Source organism: Chiloscyllium plagiosum, chromosome 3 (assembly GCF_004010195.1).
Source record: "Chiloscyllium plagiosum isolate BGI_BamShark_2017 chromosome 3, ASM401019v2, whole genome shotgun sequence".
NCBI lineage: Eukaryota > Metazoa > Chordata > Chondrichthyes > Orectolobiformes > Hemiscylliidae > Chiloscyllium > Chiloscyllium plagiosum.
The window spans coordinates 135,158,484-135,177,501 of NC_057712.1; the positions used below are offsets into that span (position 1 = coordinate 135,158,484).

General features: G+C 40.1%; 1 protein-coding gene across 1 annotated transcript in view; it reads left to right on the top strand.

Moving 5' to 3' along the window:
- LOC122548559 (WD repeat-containing protein 26) overlaps positions 1–3,065 on the top strand; it is a 101,054-nt gene extending 97,989 nt beyond the window's left edge. Inside the window, exon 14 of the mRNA XM_043687373.1 lies at positions 1,256–3,065. Coding sequence (XP_043543308.1) covers positions 1,256–1,281 — 26 coding nt within the window. The 3' untranslated portion in view covers positions 1,282–3,065. The remainder of the gene's footprint in view (positions 1–1,255) is intronic.
- The last annotated feature ends 15,953 nt before the right edge of the window (positions 3,066–19,018 follow it).

Here is a 19,018-nt window from a genome sequence, read left to right on the forward strand (position 1 = left end):
AACTGACAGTTCTTGTCAGGTTGCACAGTATCTTTTTAAAGATACTGTGCAACCTGCAGTACAGATGTTGGTCAATTCTGGGATATCCAGGAAGTGTTAAGCAGTTTTGGAAATGGCACATGATATGATAGGACTAGAATGTGAGAGAGGTACACCAAGGGATGGGATGGGTAATAAATCCAGGTGGATTTTGTAGAATAAGTGAGAGATCTCCTCAAGCATCACAATGTGAAACCCTCTGGAGAAACTTGACAAAACTGACACGCAGTGAAAGCAGTTGAGATTCAGCCCTTGATCTATCAAGGCATGTTTCATTTTGGGATCTGTCTTGTGCAGTGTTACCACTGGATGGTATCAGAAGACTGGCTAGAATATAGTGCAGATATAGATAAAAACAATGACTGCAGATGCTGGAAACCAGATTCTGGATTAGTGGTGCTGGAAGAGCACAGCAGTTCAGGCAGCATCCGCGGAGCAGTAAAATCGATGTTTTGGGCAAAAGCCCTTCATCAAGAATACATCCTGGGATGCTGCCTGAACTGCTGTGCTCTTCCAGTGCCACTAATCCAGAAGCAGGTATAGATGCCAATCGAGAGTAATCAGTTGAGGATTCTGATGAATTGCAAATATAATACCATACAACAAGTCAGTTAAACCAGGTCAACATTTACTTAGACTGTGCTATTGTTTGTGGCTCGAAGGGCAGAATGGCCTACTCCTGCACCTATTGTCTATTGTCTAACTACTTTTGTTTCGATTTTTACTGGTTTTTTTGTGGTTTGCTGCTAAACATGTTTTTCCCATAGGTTCCATTATTTCTATTGTACTATTTTCTGTAACACAGCGCCACATGGGAACCCAACTAAGGCGTAGTAGGAGAATTACCCAAATTCCTTTGCCTGGATTAAACAGGGTCTTATGTGTAAAATGAGCAGCTTCTAAAATAGGTTGACGATTTGGGCTCTGTGTGGTGCGTTTGTGTGTGCTAGTTTGCATTAATCATTGCCATTGGTAACTGACTCCTGGGTATTACATGTAGTTGTAACATTTTAAAGAAAATCTAAATATAGTTCTGTCGTCTTTTGGACAGTTTTTGAGGGTGCCTCTGTGGCACATCTGCAGTCTGAAATATTGTTTATTTGAACAGATCAAAAAGGTTTCACTGCAGTTACTCAAAATCATAGTGTGCAACCTATGAATGATTTTATTTTTGTTTGATTTTATCCTGTTAATACTGTGTTCCTCTTCTTTTCAGAAGCTTGCAGCAGTATGGATAGTTGACGGTGACTTTACAACAGGCAGCTTCAAACTGAAATTAGTCATGGAACAAAACTACTTGGGTTTTGGCACAAATCAGCTGTGGTTGATCAATGGATAAGATGTGCTTGTGATGAAAAACTCATTCCCAGTCTTTTCAAGAGTGCCAGCATCTGACCACCTTGCTTCATAGTTACAAATGCAGGAGAAACAATCTCCTAAGACCCCAGTGAGACGTCATTTTGAATTTTACTCATTGGTCTTGAAGAGCCGTGTTGCATTAAGACTCCATGGAACTCAGATTCTTTTCTGCCATTTTTTGCTTCTACACCATGGAATTTTAAGTGCTTGTTTGGAGTCTAACATATTTGCTAGGAAGAGATAAGCTTTAGTCTGGAGCAAACATGCATTAAAATAGAAGATTGTTTTCATTCTGGTAGCCTGAATTAGTAGAAATAATTACAGCTCAGCCCATAGATTTTCACCTTGGGTCATGCTGCCCTAAAATGTTTTTGGTGACCTTTGGGGAGAGGAAGATTTAAGAGTTCATGTACAAAATTTCAGGGCTTTTTAAACAAAATTCCTCATTGATAGCTGAATCATTTAAAACTCATTCCTGCATTCATTCCCTTATCATGGTCTTCCACTTGTTTTATGATAAATTCATTTCAGCATTCTTGAAATTATCACAAGTGACATTTTTAAACAATAGTATAAGATACCACATTAATTTGTTTAGGGGAGGTTTTAAGCCCAAGTTGACACTGATTGAAAGAGTGTATGTGGTCCTGCTGACTGTACATTAGTACATGTGCTTCCATTTAGACTTGTAACTGCACCTATTTGACTTGCAGATAGAATCAGTGCCAAGTGATATGGTATGGCCAATGTATTAACAGACTCAGGCAGAGTTTTATATCATTGCTTCAAATTTGGCAAATTCTTGATCTCAGCTGGATTGGTACCAGGCATTGCTCCTATATTTTTGGCAAGATGGAGATTGTGGATGGAATGCAGGATTGACATCAGAAATCACTGAATTTGCAAGTAGGCAACATACCTGCTTTCCTTTGTCAGGAACTGCTGAAAATCGGACGTTTAAGCCAGGGAAATCGAAGTGGAAATGTAAATGCTAATTGAGGAGGAAACTCACCGCACCTTTTACTTGTGCAATATATAGTACTATTCTTTACTATTTTGCCTATTTTTAATCAAACTATTTAATACCCATTCACCGAAGATTTGTCATTCCCCAGTTTTTTTTGTATATGTCCCCTACATAATTTCAATATTGTTTCTGTTTTTGTCGTCCTCTCCTCTTTCTATCCCTCTCTTTTTCTCTTAACCACCCCCCTCCCAAAAAAGCCAATACTAATGATCACTGGCAATTGTCTAATTACCAGGTTTTGCACTGCTGCCAGAATGGGAAAGGCAAAGGTCCTATCTCTTCTAGTGAACCAAGTTCCAATGTACAATCTGTTCCTGTTCATGATAAGTGACATTTAAGGGAAAGGGTCTGGGTTCTTAAGGGGTCAAGAGAAAAGGTGTAACAATGTGGTCTAAATACCTTTATTTTGTGAGTAACCAGAACTTGACCTTCCAAGGTTAGATCTGGGATGGTGAGGACAGTGCAAGGAAACAGCAATGCAATCTGATCAATTGAATAGTGACTTCATCGATCAAGTACCCAGATGATCGATTATAAATTTGTACTTTGCCAATTTATTTGTACATTCTTTTAGAGTCCATGATTTATTTTTTGTGTACAAATGCTATTAGAATGAAGATTAAATTCTCTTCCAAATTCGGGTTTGTGTTGTTTGGAAGTTTGCTTTTTGCACTGGCAAAGAGAGAAAAAGGAAAACAATGATCACTTTGCAGATATGAGGTCGCAAATGATTTTCAATGATGAAAGTTGTAGTTTGTACTTAAACTGTTAAACTCAATATTGAAAGAAAGGGCTTTAAGGGGAAAGCCGCATTCCTAAGAGACTGTAGAAGGCAACCACAGAATGTAATGTTTTAGTCTAATTAGAGATTAACAGCAATGTGGCTTTCAACGTGCAATACAGCACACCCAAACTAAAGCAGTTGAATTTGTGCAAATGTCATCGAGGCCCAAGCTAGGAATTGTTTCCCGAGCTTTGATTCAGAGTTGAACATACACCATATCTCTGGAAGTGTCATAGAATTGCAGCTGCATTTAACGTTTCCATGTGTGGATCTGTATGACTGGGGAAACTCAATTTCCATTTGCACTGCACTGAGCTTGCATTATTACACTGGGTCTCCAGTACAAAGAACTGAATGTTCACTTGGATCAAGAACATTTTTTTAAATTTCCTGTTAGTCAATACATTTACAGGATTTATCCCTGGTTTAATTTAACCTGTGCTTTCTGGTGCATGACTTGTGCCTTTGGCTATGTATTTGCTGCCCTAGATCTAATAACCAGGGGTTAGAAAGTGGGCAGAAAGGTTCCATGTGAGTGCTAGTCGTTTGCTGTCTCCCTGTGAAATAGGACTTGTAGGTGGGTGTTAATTGTCTGAAATGCTTTAGAGTTCAAATGATTTACCATGCCACATTGACTATATACTTAGGTAAATAGACCATTTTAATTTATGAAAATTTGAGTACCCTTTAATGAGCAGGGGTAATTGAGTTAACAGTTTAATTCATCAGTTCATATTCAGTGTTATGACACCACCTAATACAGTAATAAAAGACCGACACGAGTCTTCTCGTCCCCCACAAAACTTGTATATTTTTAAAAATCCTGTCATAAGTGGATGTGCCCCAGATCAGGTGTCATTTTTATCCACAAATAAGTGATATTCAAAGCCTGCAGCATTCAACCATATTACAATATTCCTGAATCTTTTGAGACTTTTGGTGTTTGTATCAAGCACTGCGTAATGCCCAATTACTCTGTCCATTCGAGGTAGAAACTTGGTAACGAGGAGCATTAGATTATTCAACAAAGTAAATATTAATATTAAGGAGTATTTGAGGCAATGTGTTACTTTAGACTGCTGTTAAATTGTGTGCTGCATTAATTAGTATTTCTAATGAGGATTTTTGGTGCTGTCATGAGGGTATAGACTAGAATGAGAAAAATTACCTGATAGTTTACCAGTCACAGGTTGAGAAAATGTTCTGTTTTACAGCTTTGATCAGGATTACTTAAGGCGTATTTAGTATGTAATTCTTTTTTATAACTATTATACAGCTAAAGCAGAGTTCCAGCATCATGTCTGACAAATTTGCATGTCTCTGTACCTGCATTTACATCACTGTGCAGCACAAAGAATGGGATCCCATGTCTGAAATCCAAATCGGAATATGCTCAAAGATGATTGCATTCAGAAACTGATCTAAGCATATTTTCTGATAATATACTTTTGTATGAATTAATATCCATCTTATAATATTCACATTGATTAGTACTTAAGTATGGTGTAACTTTGATGTTCTGAGCTTTGAAATATGCTGTGCAAGTTGTGGAGTGGAGGTAGTGAACTGAACAGCCCTCAGTAAGCCATTTAGTCCACCTATCTGATCAAACTCTTTTGCATTTTGGAGATTGCTAGGTTCAAAGATATGCTTAATTTGGAGGTGGCAATCTTTTGATGCGCATATGCTGACCTGAAATGATTGATTAACTCTCAGTGCAAAGATAACTGGCAGAGGTGGAAAGCTAGGCTTGTTTTGCGTTCCCCTTGCCTTAGGGCATAAAAGCTAAATGTAGCATATATCCTGTTTCTGAATGTGGTATCACTAAATCTGCACAAATGAGGTTTTTCTTCTCTCCACATCTCTTCCCCCCGCCCTCTCCCGTCATGGTTTAAACTCTGTTGAGCCTGTTGTAGAGAGGCTGTATTGGAAAAAGTAGTAAATGGCCACTGGAAGTGAACATGATCAGAATCCAGACCTCTTAACAACTTCCTGCAGCCTTTATTTTTGCTAGGTATATAAAGGGATAGATATTTATCTTTTGACTTTGGAATTGCCTTTTTGGTGCAATGTGCCTTGGGGTAAAAGTTAATACCTAGTGAAGACAAACCTTTGGAAGTTTAAAAGTAAGGTAAACTCAGGGCTACATTGACACCACCATAACTTGAGATTACCTAAGATAGTTCTTTAATCTGCATTTCTATTAATCAGTACCATAATGGTATTCTGAGCAACTGCATAGTCAGATACAGAATACATTAATTTCTATTCTGGATCTAGTGCCTTTTCTAGAAATTTTTTATTATTAATCAGTTGCAGAAAAAGTCAGTATTTTGATAATTTTTGGTCTCTAACATTTTTCCAAAGAAATAGAATATAGAACAATACAGGCCCTTCAGCCCTCAATGTTGTGCTGACCTTTTATCCTACACTCTAAGATCAAACTAAACTACATACCCTTCATTGTACTATCTTCCAAGAGTCGCTTAAATGCCTCTAATGTATCTGACTCTACTATTACTGCTGGCAGTGCATTCCATGCACCCAACACTCTGTGTAAAGAACCAACCTCTGACATCTCCCCTAAACCTTCCTCCAATCACCTTAAAATAATGGCCTTCTGTGAAAGCCATTTCTGCCCTGGGAAAAAGTCTCTGGCTATCCTCTTTATTTATACCCCATATCATCTTGTACACCTCTAAGACACCTCTCATCCTCCTTCACTCCAATGAGAAAAGCCCTGGCTCACTCAACCTTTCTTTATAAGAAATGCCATCCTGTCCATGCAGTATCCTCGTAAATCTCTTCTGTACCCTCTCTAAAGCTTCCTATAGTGAGGTGACCAGATCGCAACACAATATTCCAAGTGTGGCCTAATCAAGGCTCTATAGAGCTGCCGCAAAGCCCCTCAGTTCTTAAACTCAAGTCCCCGCTAATGAAAGCCTACACACCATGTGCCTTCTTAACAACCCTATCAACTTGGGTGGCAACTTTGAGGGATCTATGGATGTGGATCCCAAGATCCCTCTGTTCCTCCACATTACCAAGAATCCTGCCTTTAACCCTGTAATCTGCATTCAATTTTGAACTTCCAAAATGAATCACTTCACACTTTTCCAAGTTGAGCTCCATCTTTCACTTATCAGCCCAGTTCTGCATCCTATCAATGTCCTATTGCAACCTACAACAGCCTTCCCCACACTATTCACAACTCCACTAACATTCGTGTCATTGGCAAACTTACTAACCCACCCTTCCACTTCTTCCTTCAAACAATGTAGGAAAATCACAAAGAGCAGAGGTCCTAGAACAGATCCCTGCAGAACACCACTGGTAACTGAACTCCAGGTTCAATACTTTCCATCTACTCACCACTCTGTCTTCTGTGGGCCAGGCAATTCTGTATCCTGACAGCCAAAATTCCCTGTATTCCATGTCTCCTTTCTGAATGAGCCTAGCATGGGGAACGTCATCAAACATCTTGCTAAAATTCATGTACACCACAGCCACTGTTCAACCTTCATCAATGTGTTTTGTCATATCCTCAAGGAATTCAAAAGGCTTGTGAGGCACGACTTGCCCCCTTCCCAAAAAAGCCATGCTGACTATCTCTAGTCAAGCTATGCTTTTCCAAATAATCATAAATCCTGTTTCTCAGAATCCTCTCCAATAATTTGCCCACAACCGATGTAAGACTGACTGGTCTGTAATTCCCAGATTTATTACTATTCTCTTTCTTGAACAAAGGAATAATATTTGCCATACTCTAATCATCTGGTACTACAGTGGACAGTGAGGACGCAAAGATCATTGCTAAAGGCACAGCAGTCTTTTCCCTTGCTTCTTGTAGTAACCTTGGGTATATCCTGTCTGGTCTGGGGACTTATATATCCTCATGCTTTTCAAATTTCCAGCACATCCTCCTCCTCCTTAACATCAGCCTGTTTCATGCTCTCCTCACAAATGCCAAGGTCCCCTCGCTAAGTTAAAAATCTCACAACACCAGTTATAGTCCAACAGGTTTAATTGGAAGCACTAGCTTTCGGAGCGCCGCTCCTTCATCGGGTGGTTGTGAATACTGAAGCAAAATATTCATTAAGCACCTCATATAGCTTGGATCTATGAACTGAAATTGCCCCAAATTATATTTAATGACATTTGACAGGAGTTTGCCTCTAATTTTGCAAAGAAAAAAAACAACAAAAGAACTGGAAATCGAACAAAAACAGATTGCCTGAAAAACTCAGCAGACTAGCTGTCCACAGATGCTGCCAGATCTGAGATTTTCTGGTAATCTCTGTTTTTGTTTATTTTTGCAAAGTTCATTTTTTTTTTGGATAGCATTTTGTTTGGTTGCTTTTCCTTTCAGTGATTCTTTTTCAACCACACGAACGATTTCTGAATCCTGCAGTTTCATTCAAATGCTTCCCACTAAAAAGGTTACTTGACAAAATAGTTTACCTTGCAACAGTACCTTGCATAATTTCAGAAACATTTTTGAATTCAGAGAATGTGTACTTCATTGGCTGGGCCAGTATTTAATTTCTCTTGAGAAGCTGGTGGTGCACTGCCTTCTGGAACTGCTGCAGTCTGTTGGTTCATGCACCATGCTGTTAGGGAGAGAGTAAGATTTTGATCTACTCTCAGTGAAAGAATTGCAATATTTTCCCAAATTGGGATGGAGATAGGCTTGGAAGGGAATTTTCAGGTGCTGGTGTTCCTATGTAATTGCTGCCTCTGTCCTGCCAGATGATGGTGGGATGGATTTTGAAGGTACTGTCTGAGAAACCTTGGGCCTTGCTGAATGTTTTGAAAATGTCCTTTGTAAAACATAGCAGCACAAAATTTTAAAGAAGCAAGGGACATATAAAAGTTAGGCCCCCTCTGTGGTAATGAAATTTATAGTGAATATTTTCTGCATTATTCTTTGATACCGTCAGTGTCCATTTGGGGAAATGTTTTTTGGATGTCGCCACCATTCAATCTGTTGGATAAGGACCATAATACTTACATTATGATGACCTTTATTAGAGTTTTGTTCTGTCCTTCTATAACAGTAAACTGAATAGACCATCCATCTTGTATGCTAGACAGAAGTAAGCACTTGATAAGAGTTTGGCAAAATGTCCTGAGACGAAAGGTTTCAGTTTCTTTCTGTTACTGATCTAGAGTTGGGAAATATATTAGATAGCCTAAATTGATTTTCTTTCTGTGATAGTATTTTTTTTTTAAAAACTCAATTGTGGAATACCCAAACGTGAACTCAAAACCATAATTCTAACTTGTTGCCATATCAAACAATGTTGAGGATAGTTACAGCAAAGGATAAAACTTCTGATGCGATGCCCAACAATTATATCTGTACCTAGGTTCCAGAATGTTGGAAAGTCTTCTGAATTTATTGTGTCGATACTTTAGTAAAGGGTCAAAAAAGTATCCAGGAAAGAACCATTCTGGGCTGCTATTGTTTTTAAATAGTGAGTGAGTTACTGGAACTTGTGTTCATGATTTGGTATTACAATGAAAGCTACATGTGCACAATTATAGTTTCAGTTGTAAGCATTTTTAATTTATTGTCAACTAGCAAAGGTCCCATACCCACTCCAGTTACAATTATATGGTATTAGCATATTCACTACAGCATCTCCTTACTATCTACAGCCCTCTATACATTTTGGGTCTTCAGATTAGGCATCTATTAGGGCCTTTTCATTGTCCTTCCTCCATGCCTGCCATCTCTGTTTTAATTATTTTTATGGTCAACTTGTCTAGCAGCTCACCTCTTCAGAGTACGCTGATCATTGAATAAATTTGAAATACAGATTTTTAATTAGTAAAGAGTTAGAATTATGAGAGGAGGCAGGTATAAAATTAGCTGTGATCATATTAAATGATAGAACAGGCTAAAAGGGCTGAATTGCTTATTCTGCTCCAAGTTCTTGAAGCATTATTATTATTTCAATCTGAAGTGAAGAGGAATTTCTTCAGTCAGAGGATGGTGGATTTGTGGAACTCATTGCCACAGAAGGCTGTGAAGGTGAAGTCATGGAGTGTAATTAAGACAGAGGGGTTCTTGATCAGTATAGGGATCAATGGTTATGGGGAGAAGGCAGGGGAATGGGGTTGAGAAATATATCAGCCATGATCAAATGGTGGAGCAGAATGGCGAATGGCCTAATCTTGTGATATATTCAAGTTTGCCTGTGGTTTCTTAGGCTATGTTATTTTGAAAGACAACATTAAAACTTCCAAGAATGGGCCAGTGTTTGTGGGCTGTCCATATTCTCATTACCTACTAAGTATGGCTGTAAAACTTCGTGGATAGCTTGGGAACCGCATACCAGGTAGCTAGCAGTCTTGCCCCATGGCATTCATCAATTTGCTTTGGGTAGAACAGTTCTTAGTTTGCAATGAAAGGTTTTACATAAATTACTTCACCTTATCACATCATATTTCACATTTAGTCAGATATTTCACAAAGTAGCCATGATGTTGAGATGCTGGAGTTGAACGAAGGTGGACAAGGTTAAAAATCAAACCACCCCAGATTGTAGTCTAACAGGTTTTTTTTAAAATTGCAAGCTTTCAGAGCTCGTCTTCCTCAGACGTGATATAATAGAGGTATAAGACTCAGTATTTATAAGCAAACAGTTAACTTTAAAGATGGCTGCCTTTGTTGAATCCTTTAATCAGTTCGGAGGTAGATTGCTGATTAAAATGCAAAATCCAGATTCCTTTCAAGTCTTTGTCCCTAGATGATTAAAGGTTTTATCAATGTACAAGAGGTGATATCTCAGGTTAGACCTTGCACTTTAGCTTATTGTCTAACCTGAGATATGACCTCTCATACATTGATAAAACCTTTCATCTTCTAGGGACAAAGACTCGAATCTGGAATTTGTGTTTTAATCAGGAGTCTACCTCCTAATTAAAGGATTCGACAAGGGCAGCTATTTTTAAAGTTATATTTTTGCTTATAAATACTGTGTCTAATACCTCCTGTATCATACCATGCCTGAGGAAGGAGCTGAGCTCTGAGAAACTTGCAATTTCAAATGAACTTGTTGGATTACAACCTGGTGTTTGATTTTTGACCTTCACAAAGTAGGATGTTTGTGACTGTGTTCCTTCATTTGGAAATCTCCCAATTACAGTATCTTAAATGTTGGTTCCATTATTCTATTCTATTCACTGAATACAGAGGAACCTTGATTATCCAAACGACACGTCGGGGAGTATTTTGTATGGATAATCGAATGCCGGATAACACAGTTTAGCCAAGCATTGGGACCATGCGATTTGTTGGGATAATCCAGAATTCGGATAATCAAGGTTCCTCTGTAATTTCTTGATGTCAGCCCTCATGTTTTCCACTTTCTACCTTGTGTTCAGAAGATCAAAATAAATAGGAATGAGCCAATCAATCCACAGAACTTGCTTTTCAATAAAATCTAGCTGATCTGATTGTGACTTTTTTTTTAAGTTATCTAACTCAGCCTTCACTGTTCTCTAGAAACTGACAACCTCCTGTCTGGTTATTACAATGTTTATGTATAATTTCATTTTTTCCACTATTGTTCTGAGATGCCTCTTCTGATTTCACTGTCCCTCTAATTTTGCTTTTGCAGATTTAGCTCTGAGTTTCTAAGTCCAGATCATTGTAATTTAGAAACTCTAGTGGTCCCAGCATTGATAGACAACTCCCTTCCTCAGTTCCTGAGTGTCCATTTTCCACCAGGTGGCCATTATCCAGGATTTATTCTGAATCTTCAGACTTCGAGTGAGTAACCTCTTGACTGGAACTTCAGGTGAATTTCTGCAGCTGCTGTTTAATGAACCTTGAGTTGAGATTTTAATTTAATGATATGTGTGCCTCTGCAGTACTCTTAACAATGAACAAATAATCCAAAACACATAACCACAGACGAGGCTCTATTGAAGAGAAAAAGGGTTAAATTCAGATTCTCCAAAGTAGGTTAAATTGTTTAGGCAGGTGGAGTTTAGGGCTTTGGTACAATCTAATTTTGAGTCTTTGGTGACGTTGAGTACTGTGTTTCTCAAAAATACACAAGACTTGCATTGACTGTACATCGCAGTCCACTCATGGTGCTTCACATAGGAGTTACTTTGAAGTGCTGTCCATGCCTGTCTGGTCAGTGTTGCTACTGTTTACTGAAGGAAGCAATCCAGTCAAAATAGCAACATGAATAGCCTTTTAGTCTGCTGCTGTAAATTGTGGAGATTTTTGATTTGCAAGTTAATTGGTTTGTGTGATGCCATGTCTCTGCTCCTTCCTGACTGCACATGTCAGAAATTGGAGAGTACAGATCAGTGACACAAGCAAGTTGTTTATTCCCAATGTTGATATTCAAAGTGTAAATGTGAATCCATCAGGAATCTGTAGGTTTTACAATAATGTGCCATTTCTGAAGTCAAAGTATCATATGACTGCTGTTTTTTATTTCCCTACCAGATCAGGTTATCACATAGAAAATAGGAGGAGAAGGCCAGTTGGCCCTACAAGTTTGCACAGCCATTCAATATTATCATGGTTGATGATCCAACTCAGTATCCTTTTCCCATTTTCTCCCCATTCTTCCCTTTTAGCTCTAAGAACCAAGTCTAACTCCTTCCTGAAACGTGCAATGTTTTGGCCTCATGCTTTCTGTGGATTCTACAAGCTCACAACTCTCCTCATCTCATTCCTACCCAATATCTTTGGGCCATGACCTTGGCTTCTGGATTCCCTGGTCATGGGGACAGATTTGATCACATGAGCTTCAACATCCTTAGAGATACTTAATAAACACAAGACTCTGCAGTGGATAGGGTGGAACTGGAGACCCAGGTTTTGAATTTGAAACCTCTGGCTCTGGACAAACAATTCCTTGACATTGCCCAAAATATCTTCAACAGTGATAGTTTGGGAGAGGTTGAAGAATGCAGCGATAAATATCAATATCTTGAAATGATGCAGTAGTTGTAACTTTATAGATCGCAACCTTATATTGGGACTAGATAGTGGTTACCCCTCTCTAAGGTTGGTGACTTAAGTCAGTGCTCAGATATGTCTGGATTAATGATCAGTAGCAAGTTCATATATACCTACCTCTGACAAAGGTGCTTTTAAAACTGTACTTTTTAATGAGCAATTGCTATTTCCTGTATCCACTCTCTTGTTGCAGTAATAATGTTCTCATCCACTCTTGAGCTGTAATAATAATGTTCTCTCTTCCCCACCCCAAAGAAAAACCCATAGTGTGGCAGATTGGGAGCATGAAAACAAATAAAGGTGCATGCAGTAGTTGAACAGGCCAGGTGATGATTTACTGGTTTCCCTTTCTTTCCTAGAGAGAAGGGTCTTCCTTCCACAGAATTGCAGTGAGGTATACTGTGATGCATCGTGACCAGAAGCAGAGCATAGACTATCACACTTGCTTCAATATCCTTGGAGTCTTGTGGTCATTTATTAAATTTTTTTTAAGGGCTGTCAGGGAACTGGCTTAGCTTGATTCTATTAGGTGTGTTGCACATGTTTGCCTATAATTTGGCACAAATGCAAGCCAAAATAATTGGTTTTCATCAAACCAAATCAATAATCAGAATGGAGAAATCACAGTGGTGCTGTTCCTTCTTGAAGCTTCGTGTGAAGGCAAGTTATTTAAGTTGTGTGTGGAGTAAGCTTTGCTGTATATCAAGCCCATGTGCTATACTTATATTCTTTTTATAATCAAGTTCAAGATGTGGGTGTCATTTGTCTATCCCTAATTGCTCAGAAGGCAGTTATGAGTCAACCACATTGTTTGGGTCTGGAGTCACATGTAGGCCAGACCGGGTAAGGATGAATGAATTCCTTCCCTAAAATACATTAATGAACCATATGGGTTGTTCTTGACAATCAGCAATGGTTTCATAGTCATCATTAGACACTTAAATCCAAGATTTTTTTTATTGCATTAAAATTCGACCATCTACCATGGCAGGATTTGAACCCAGAACATTAGTTGAGTTTCTGGATTGATGGTCTAACGATAATGCCATTGCTTCCCCATCCCAATGGGACCACTGGACAAGTGTTGCATGCTCAGATTTGCTGTCAGTCACTCTAGAAAAATAAAATTTCAGCCAAAAACTGCATGAAACCCAATCAAGTGTTCCACCCAATCAAGTGTTCCAATATATGAGAAGAAAAGCAATTTCAATTTTCTTAGGGAACAAAGCCAGTCAAACATTAATGTCCGGTCCAGTAAAATTGCAACTGCTCTTTTAATTTACCAATTAGTTTCTTGAGTCCCATGAATCTGAAAAAGGAAATCTATTTTTTGAACTGAGTTTAGACATTAAGGTGCCCACTACAAAGTTTCTGCACATTGATAGTGCTAATAAATGTGAAATACAGCATATCCAAGAGTTGTTGCTAGGTTTCCTCCACAGTGATTTGTCTATGGCTTCTGGATGGATTTCCTTGAAAATTTCTAGTTCTAACAAAAAAAGGTGTGGTAGGCAGGAAACCGGTTTTGAAACAAAGATCCTTCTGTTCAGCACAGCTATAGTGGAGTCAGTTATCTAGAGCTTTTGGTATTTATGTGAATGTTTGCAATGGGCCTGATACTGAAATATCAAAAAGCGCACACATTGTCTGGCTTTTCAGCTGTGTCCTTGTTTGGGAGTGTTTCTCATTTTGGTCTCATTTTTGAAACTTGCAATATGGAACAAGCTGTTGTAACTGAGATCTCTGAAGTGTAATGCTGGGGGTAGTGAGCGAGAGCTTGTATCAACATTCTGGTCAGTGTGTAGCTTCAAATTCTGAATGGAGAGAGCCTTTTGAACCTCTCATCACTGGGTAAAGTATTGGTTTCTGTTACACATGGCACAAAGAATGAGGGAGGAGTATGACACAAGGTGTGTATCACACATGAAAGCAAGTTGGTTATGGCAATTTTCTTTGCCTTTAAATCCTAGGAACAACATTCAACTAAAAAGTACTTGTTTTGAGCTAACTATATCCTTTCTGCATTCGTTTTTGTTAATCCATTACACAATCTAATATCCAGCCTGTATTTTATGCTTATTTATTTTTCGTTTTAGATTATTTTAAATCATTTAATTATTTGATAAAGGTTAGAGCTTTTTAAACATTGTAATTGTTGTTAGAATATGTTAACTGCTTCCAATATTTCAGTTCCTGTTGTATTAGGTTTGAGAACATCCACTTTATGCCTCACCACTGCGATGCACGTGATGCTTCAAAAACAGGAGGAAATAAAAGGATGATTTGTACCCCTGTTTCTCAAATCTCAATAAAAAGAGAGTACTGCATCTTACTGAACTTCTGGCTTTTGCTCATCTTTGAGAGAAGGTGGGAACCAAAGGGTATGATTTGTCACTGTTTCTGGCTCAAGTATACAATTCTTTATACAATAGAGAATATTAGGAAGGGGATGCACAGCAGGTCAGGCAGCATCCGAGGAGCAGGAAAATCAACGTTTTGGGCAGGACTTCTTGATAACCATTCCTGATGAACAGCTCCTGCCCGAAACATGATTTTCATGCTTCTCGGGTGCTGCTTGATCTGCTGTGCATTTCTAGCACCACTCTAATCTTAACTCTAATCTCCAGTCCTCACTTTCACCTAACATTAGGAAGGGTCAGAGCTAACGCGATTGCAAAGTCCTGGTTCTTCTCTAGTGTTCTAGGTTTAATCTCTGGTCTGGACTGTTAATCTTGACAAGAATAATGGAGACAACTGGCCTCAGTGCTGTACTGATATGCCCTTGCAGGGATTGTGGTACAGGTTTATCTGTTGGGTTCTAGAATTTTTCTTACTCATTCATGGGATGAAGGCATCGCTGGCTAGGCTAGCATTTATTGTCTATCCCTAATGGCCCTCTGGCAATAAAAAGTCAACCATTTTGTGGATCTGGAGCCACATGGAGGCCAGACCACACAAGGATGACCGTTTCCTGATGAACGGCTTATGCCCAAAACATTGGCTCTCCTGCTTCTCTGATGCTGTGCTTTTCCAGCACCACACTCTTTGACTCTGATCTCCAGCCCTCACTTTCTCCTGACAGTTTCCTTTCCTAAAGGGCATCAGTGAGAAAGATGGGACTCCTTTCCACACTTTTATCACATTTGATTCTTCCCATAGGATGAAGACTTGAAACATGCAGACTGTTGTTTCCCAAACCTGCAAATTTTAAAATTTTTCCCAGCAGCCCCCATAAGGTTAATAACTGGTGGTGTTGCCAACAGTAACAAACGGTGATGAGGGCTCCACCTGCTGAGTGAACTGTTGTGTTACACAGTTTCACTTATTTGCTGTCTGGCTGGAACGATGCCAAACCACTTAGTGGCCAGTGCACTCTCACTACACTGAAGAAGCACTCTTGATAACAGAAGATGTTGCTGCTGGACCACAATATAACTTCTTTTAAACTCACTTAGTAATATTGACTTGCCGACTAAGCAAGCATTTGTTGCCCATTCTTGGTTGTCCTTGAGAGTAAAGTGTGTTGAGTTATAGTCCATTTTGTGAAGATACACCCAAGATGCAGTTAGAGAGGATGTTCCAGGATTTTGAACAAGTGACACTGAAGGATCAGTGACACAGTTCCAAATCGGGGTCAGAAATGATACTGATAAGGAACTTGGAGGATACTTATGCATTCATTGCTTATTATCTTTCTAGTTGATGGTGGTCATGGGTTTGGAACATGCTGTCCAAGGAGCCTTGGTGAATGTCTGCAGTACCTGATGGTACGCAGTGACACCAGTAGCAGCAGTGGAGGAGGCAGTGAATGTTTTCTGATGTGCCAATCAAGCAGTTGCTTTCTCCTGGACGGGTATCAAGCTTCTTGAAAGTTGTTTGTGCTGCACTTGTCCAGCCAAGCCAGGAATATGCCAATGCACTCCTGACTTGTGCCTCAAAGATAATGGATAAACTTTGGAGAGGGGTAACCGTGGTGGCACAGTAATTAGCACTGCTACCTTATTGCACCAGCAACTGGTGTTCAATTCCAGCCTTGCATAACTTGTGTGGAGTCCACTGGTGCTCTGGTTTCCTCCTACAGTCCAAAGATGTGCAAGTTAGGTGGATTGACTGTGTTAAATTGCCTTGTGTGTGGAAACATGTAAGCTAGGTGGGTTAGCCATGGTAAATGCAGGATTATATGGGATGCACTTTGGAGCGTCAGTGCAGATTCAATGGGTTGAATGGCTTGTAAATGCACTGCAGGGATTCTACAATTGAGTTGAGAGGTGAGTTATCGCAGAAATCCAACCCTGTGACCTGCTCTTGAAGATGTATATGACCTAAGGCTTATCAAGGGTAAAGAGCTGAATGAGATGGAAATGTGTTGCTGGAAAAGCGCAGCAGGTCAGGCAGCATCTAGGGAACAGGAGAATCGACGCTTCGGGCATTAGCCCTTCAGGAATCAGCTAAAGAGCTGAATGGCCCTGGTGGAACCCAAACTGGGCATCACTGAGCAGGTGCTGCTTGATAGCACTGTGGATGACCTATCCATTACCTTACTGAGAATCAAGAGTTTTGGCTGGATTGGATTTGTCTTTTTGTGTGTACAGGACATCACTCGATAATTTTCTACATTGCCACTGGACAACAGACTGTACAAGTCTTCCTTATTTTTGCAGAAATGTTGTCAGAGCCCGTAGCCATTCCTAGAATGAATCAAATTGGGTTCTAGATTGGCATCTATGATGCCGGGGACCTCTGGAGGAGGCTGAATTGGATCATTCACTCAGTACCTCTGGCTGAAGATTTGCAAATTGTCATTGATGCAGAAGTGGATAAATCCCCAGGTGTACCCTAGAACTTTGTGGGAAGCTAGGGAAGTGATTGGGCCTCTTGCTGAGATATTTGGATCATCAATAGTCACAGGTGAGGTGCTGGAAGTCTGGAGGTTGGCTGATGTGGTGCCACTGTTAAGAAAGGTGGTAAGGACAAGCCAGGGAACTATAGATCAGTGAGCTTGACATCGGTGGTGGGCAAGTTGTTGCAGGGAATCCTGAGGGACAGAATTTACATGCATATGGAAATGCAAGGACTGATTAGGGCTAGTCAACATGGCTTTGTACGTGGAAAATCATCTATCACGAACTTGATTTAGTTTTTTGAAGAGTAACTAAGAGGATTGATGAGGACAGAGAGGTGGATGTGATCTATACGGACTCCAACAAGGTTCCCCATGGGAGACTGGTTAGATCTCATGGAATACAGGGAGAACTAGCCATTTGGATACAGAACTGGCTCGAAGGTAAAGATAGAGGATGGTGATGGAGGGTTGCCTTTCAGATTGGAGGTCTGTGACCAGTGGCGTGCCATGAGGATTGGTGCTGAGTCCATTGCTTTTTGCCATTTTATATATATGATTTGGAATGTGAACGTAGGAGGGTTAGTTAGTAAGTTTGCAGATGACACCAAAATTAGAGGTGTAGTGACAGCGAAAAAGGTTACCTCAGAGTACAACTGGATCCTGATCAGATGGGCCAACAGGTTGAGGAGTGGCAGATGGAGTTTAGTTTAGATAAATGTGAGGTGCTGTATTTTGGAAAGGCAAATCAGCGCAGGACTTATAAACTTAATGCTAAGGTCCTAGGGAGTGTTGCTGGACAAAGAGGCCTTGGAATGTAGGTTCATAGTTCAGTTAAAGTGGAGTCACGGGTAGATAGGATGATGAAAAAGGCGTTTGGTCAAAGCATTCACTATAGGAGTTGGGAGGTCATATTGCAGCTGCACAGGACATTGGTTGGGCCACTTTTGGAATATTGTGTGCAATTTTGGTCTTCCTATTGAAAAGATGTTGTGAAACTTGAAAGGGTTCAGAAGAGATTTACAAGGATGTTGCCAGGGTTGGAGGATTTGAGCCAAAGGGAGAGGCTGAATAGGCTGGGGCTGTTTTCCCTGGAATATCAGGGGCTGAGAGGTGACCTAATAAAGGTTTATAAAATCATGAGGGGGCGTGGATAGGATAAATAGATGAGGTCTTTTCCATGGGTGGGGGAGTCCAGAACTAAGGGCATAGGTTTAGGGTGAGAGAGGAAAGAAATAAGAGATTTAAGGGGCAACGTTTTCTCTCTCACGGTGATGTGTGTATGGAATGAGCTGCCAGAGGAAGTGGGTAGGCTGGCGCAATTGCAACATTTAAAAGGTATCTGGATGGGTATCTGAATAGGAAGGGATTAGAGGGATATAGGCCAAGTGCTGGCAAGTGGGCGGCACGGTGGCACAGTGGTTAGCACTGCTGCCTCACCGCGTCAGAGACCCGGGTTCAATTCCCGCCTCAGGCGACTGACTGTGTGGAGTTTGCACGTTCTCCCCGTGTCTGCGTGGGTTTCCTCCGGGTGCTCCGGTTTCCTCCCACAGTCCAAAAAATGTGCAGGTTAGGTGAATTGGCCATGCTAAATTGCCCGTTAGTGTTCGGTAAAGGGGTAAATGTAAGGGTATGGGTGGGTTGCGCTTCGGCGGGGCGGTGTGGACTTGTTGGGCAGAAGGGCCTGTTTCCACACTGTAAGTAATCTAATCTAATCTAATCTAATCTAATCTAAAGTGGGACTAGATTAGTTTAGGATATCTGGGTGGCATGGACGAGATGGACCAAAGGTTCTGTTTCCATGCTGTACAGCTCTATGACTCTCTGTGCTAGGCTATCACCTCATTAAGGATGAGGATATTTGTGGGTCACAAAAACAGATTGCTGGAAAAGCTCAAGAAGTCTGGCACACCTCTGGAGAGAAATCAAATTAATATTTTAGGTTGAACTGATGGTCATTAGGAAAATGTCAGTTTA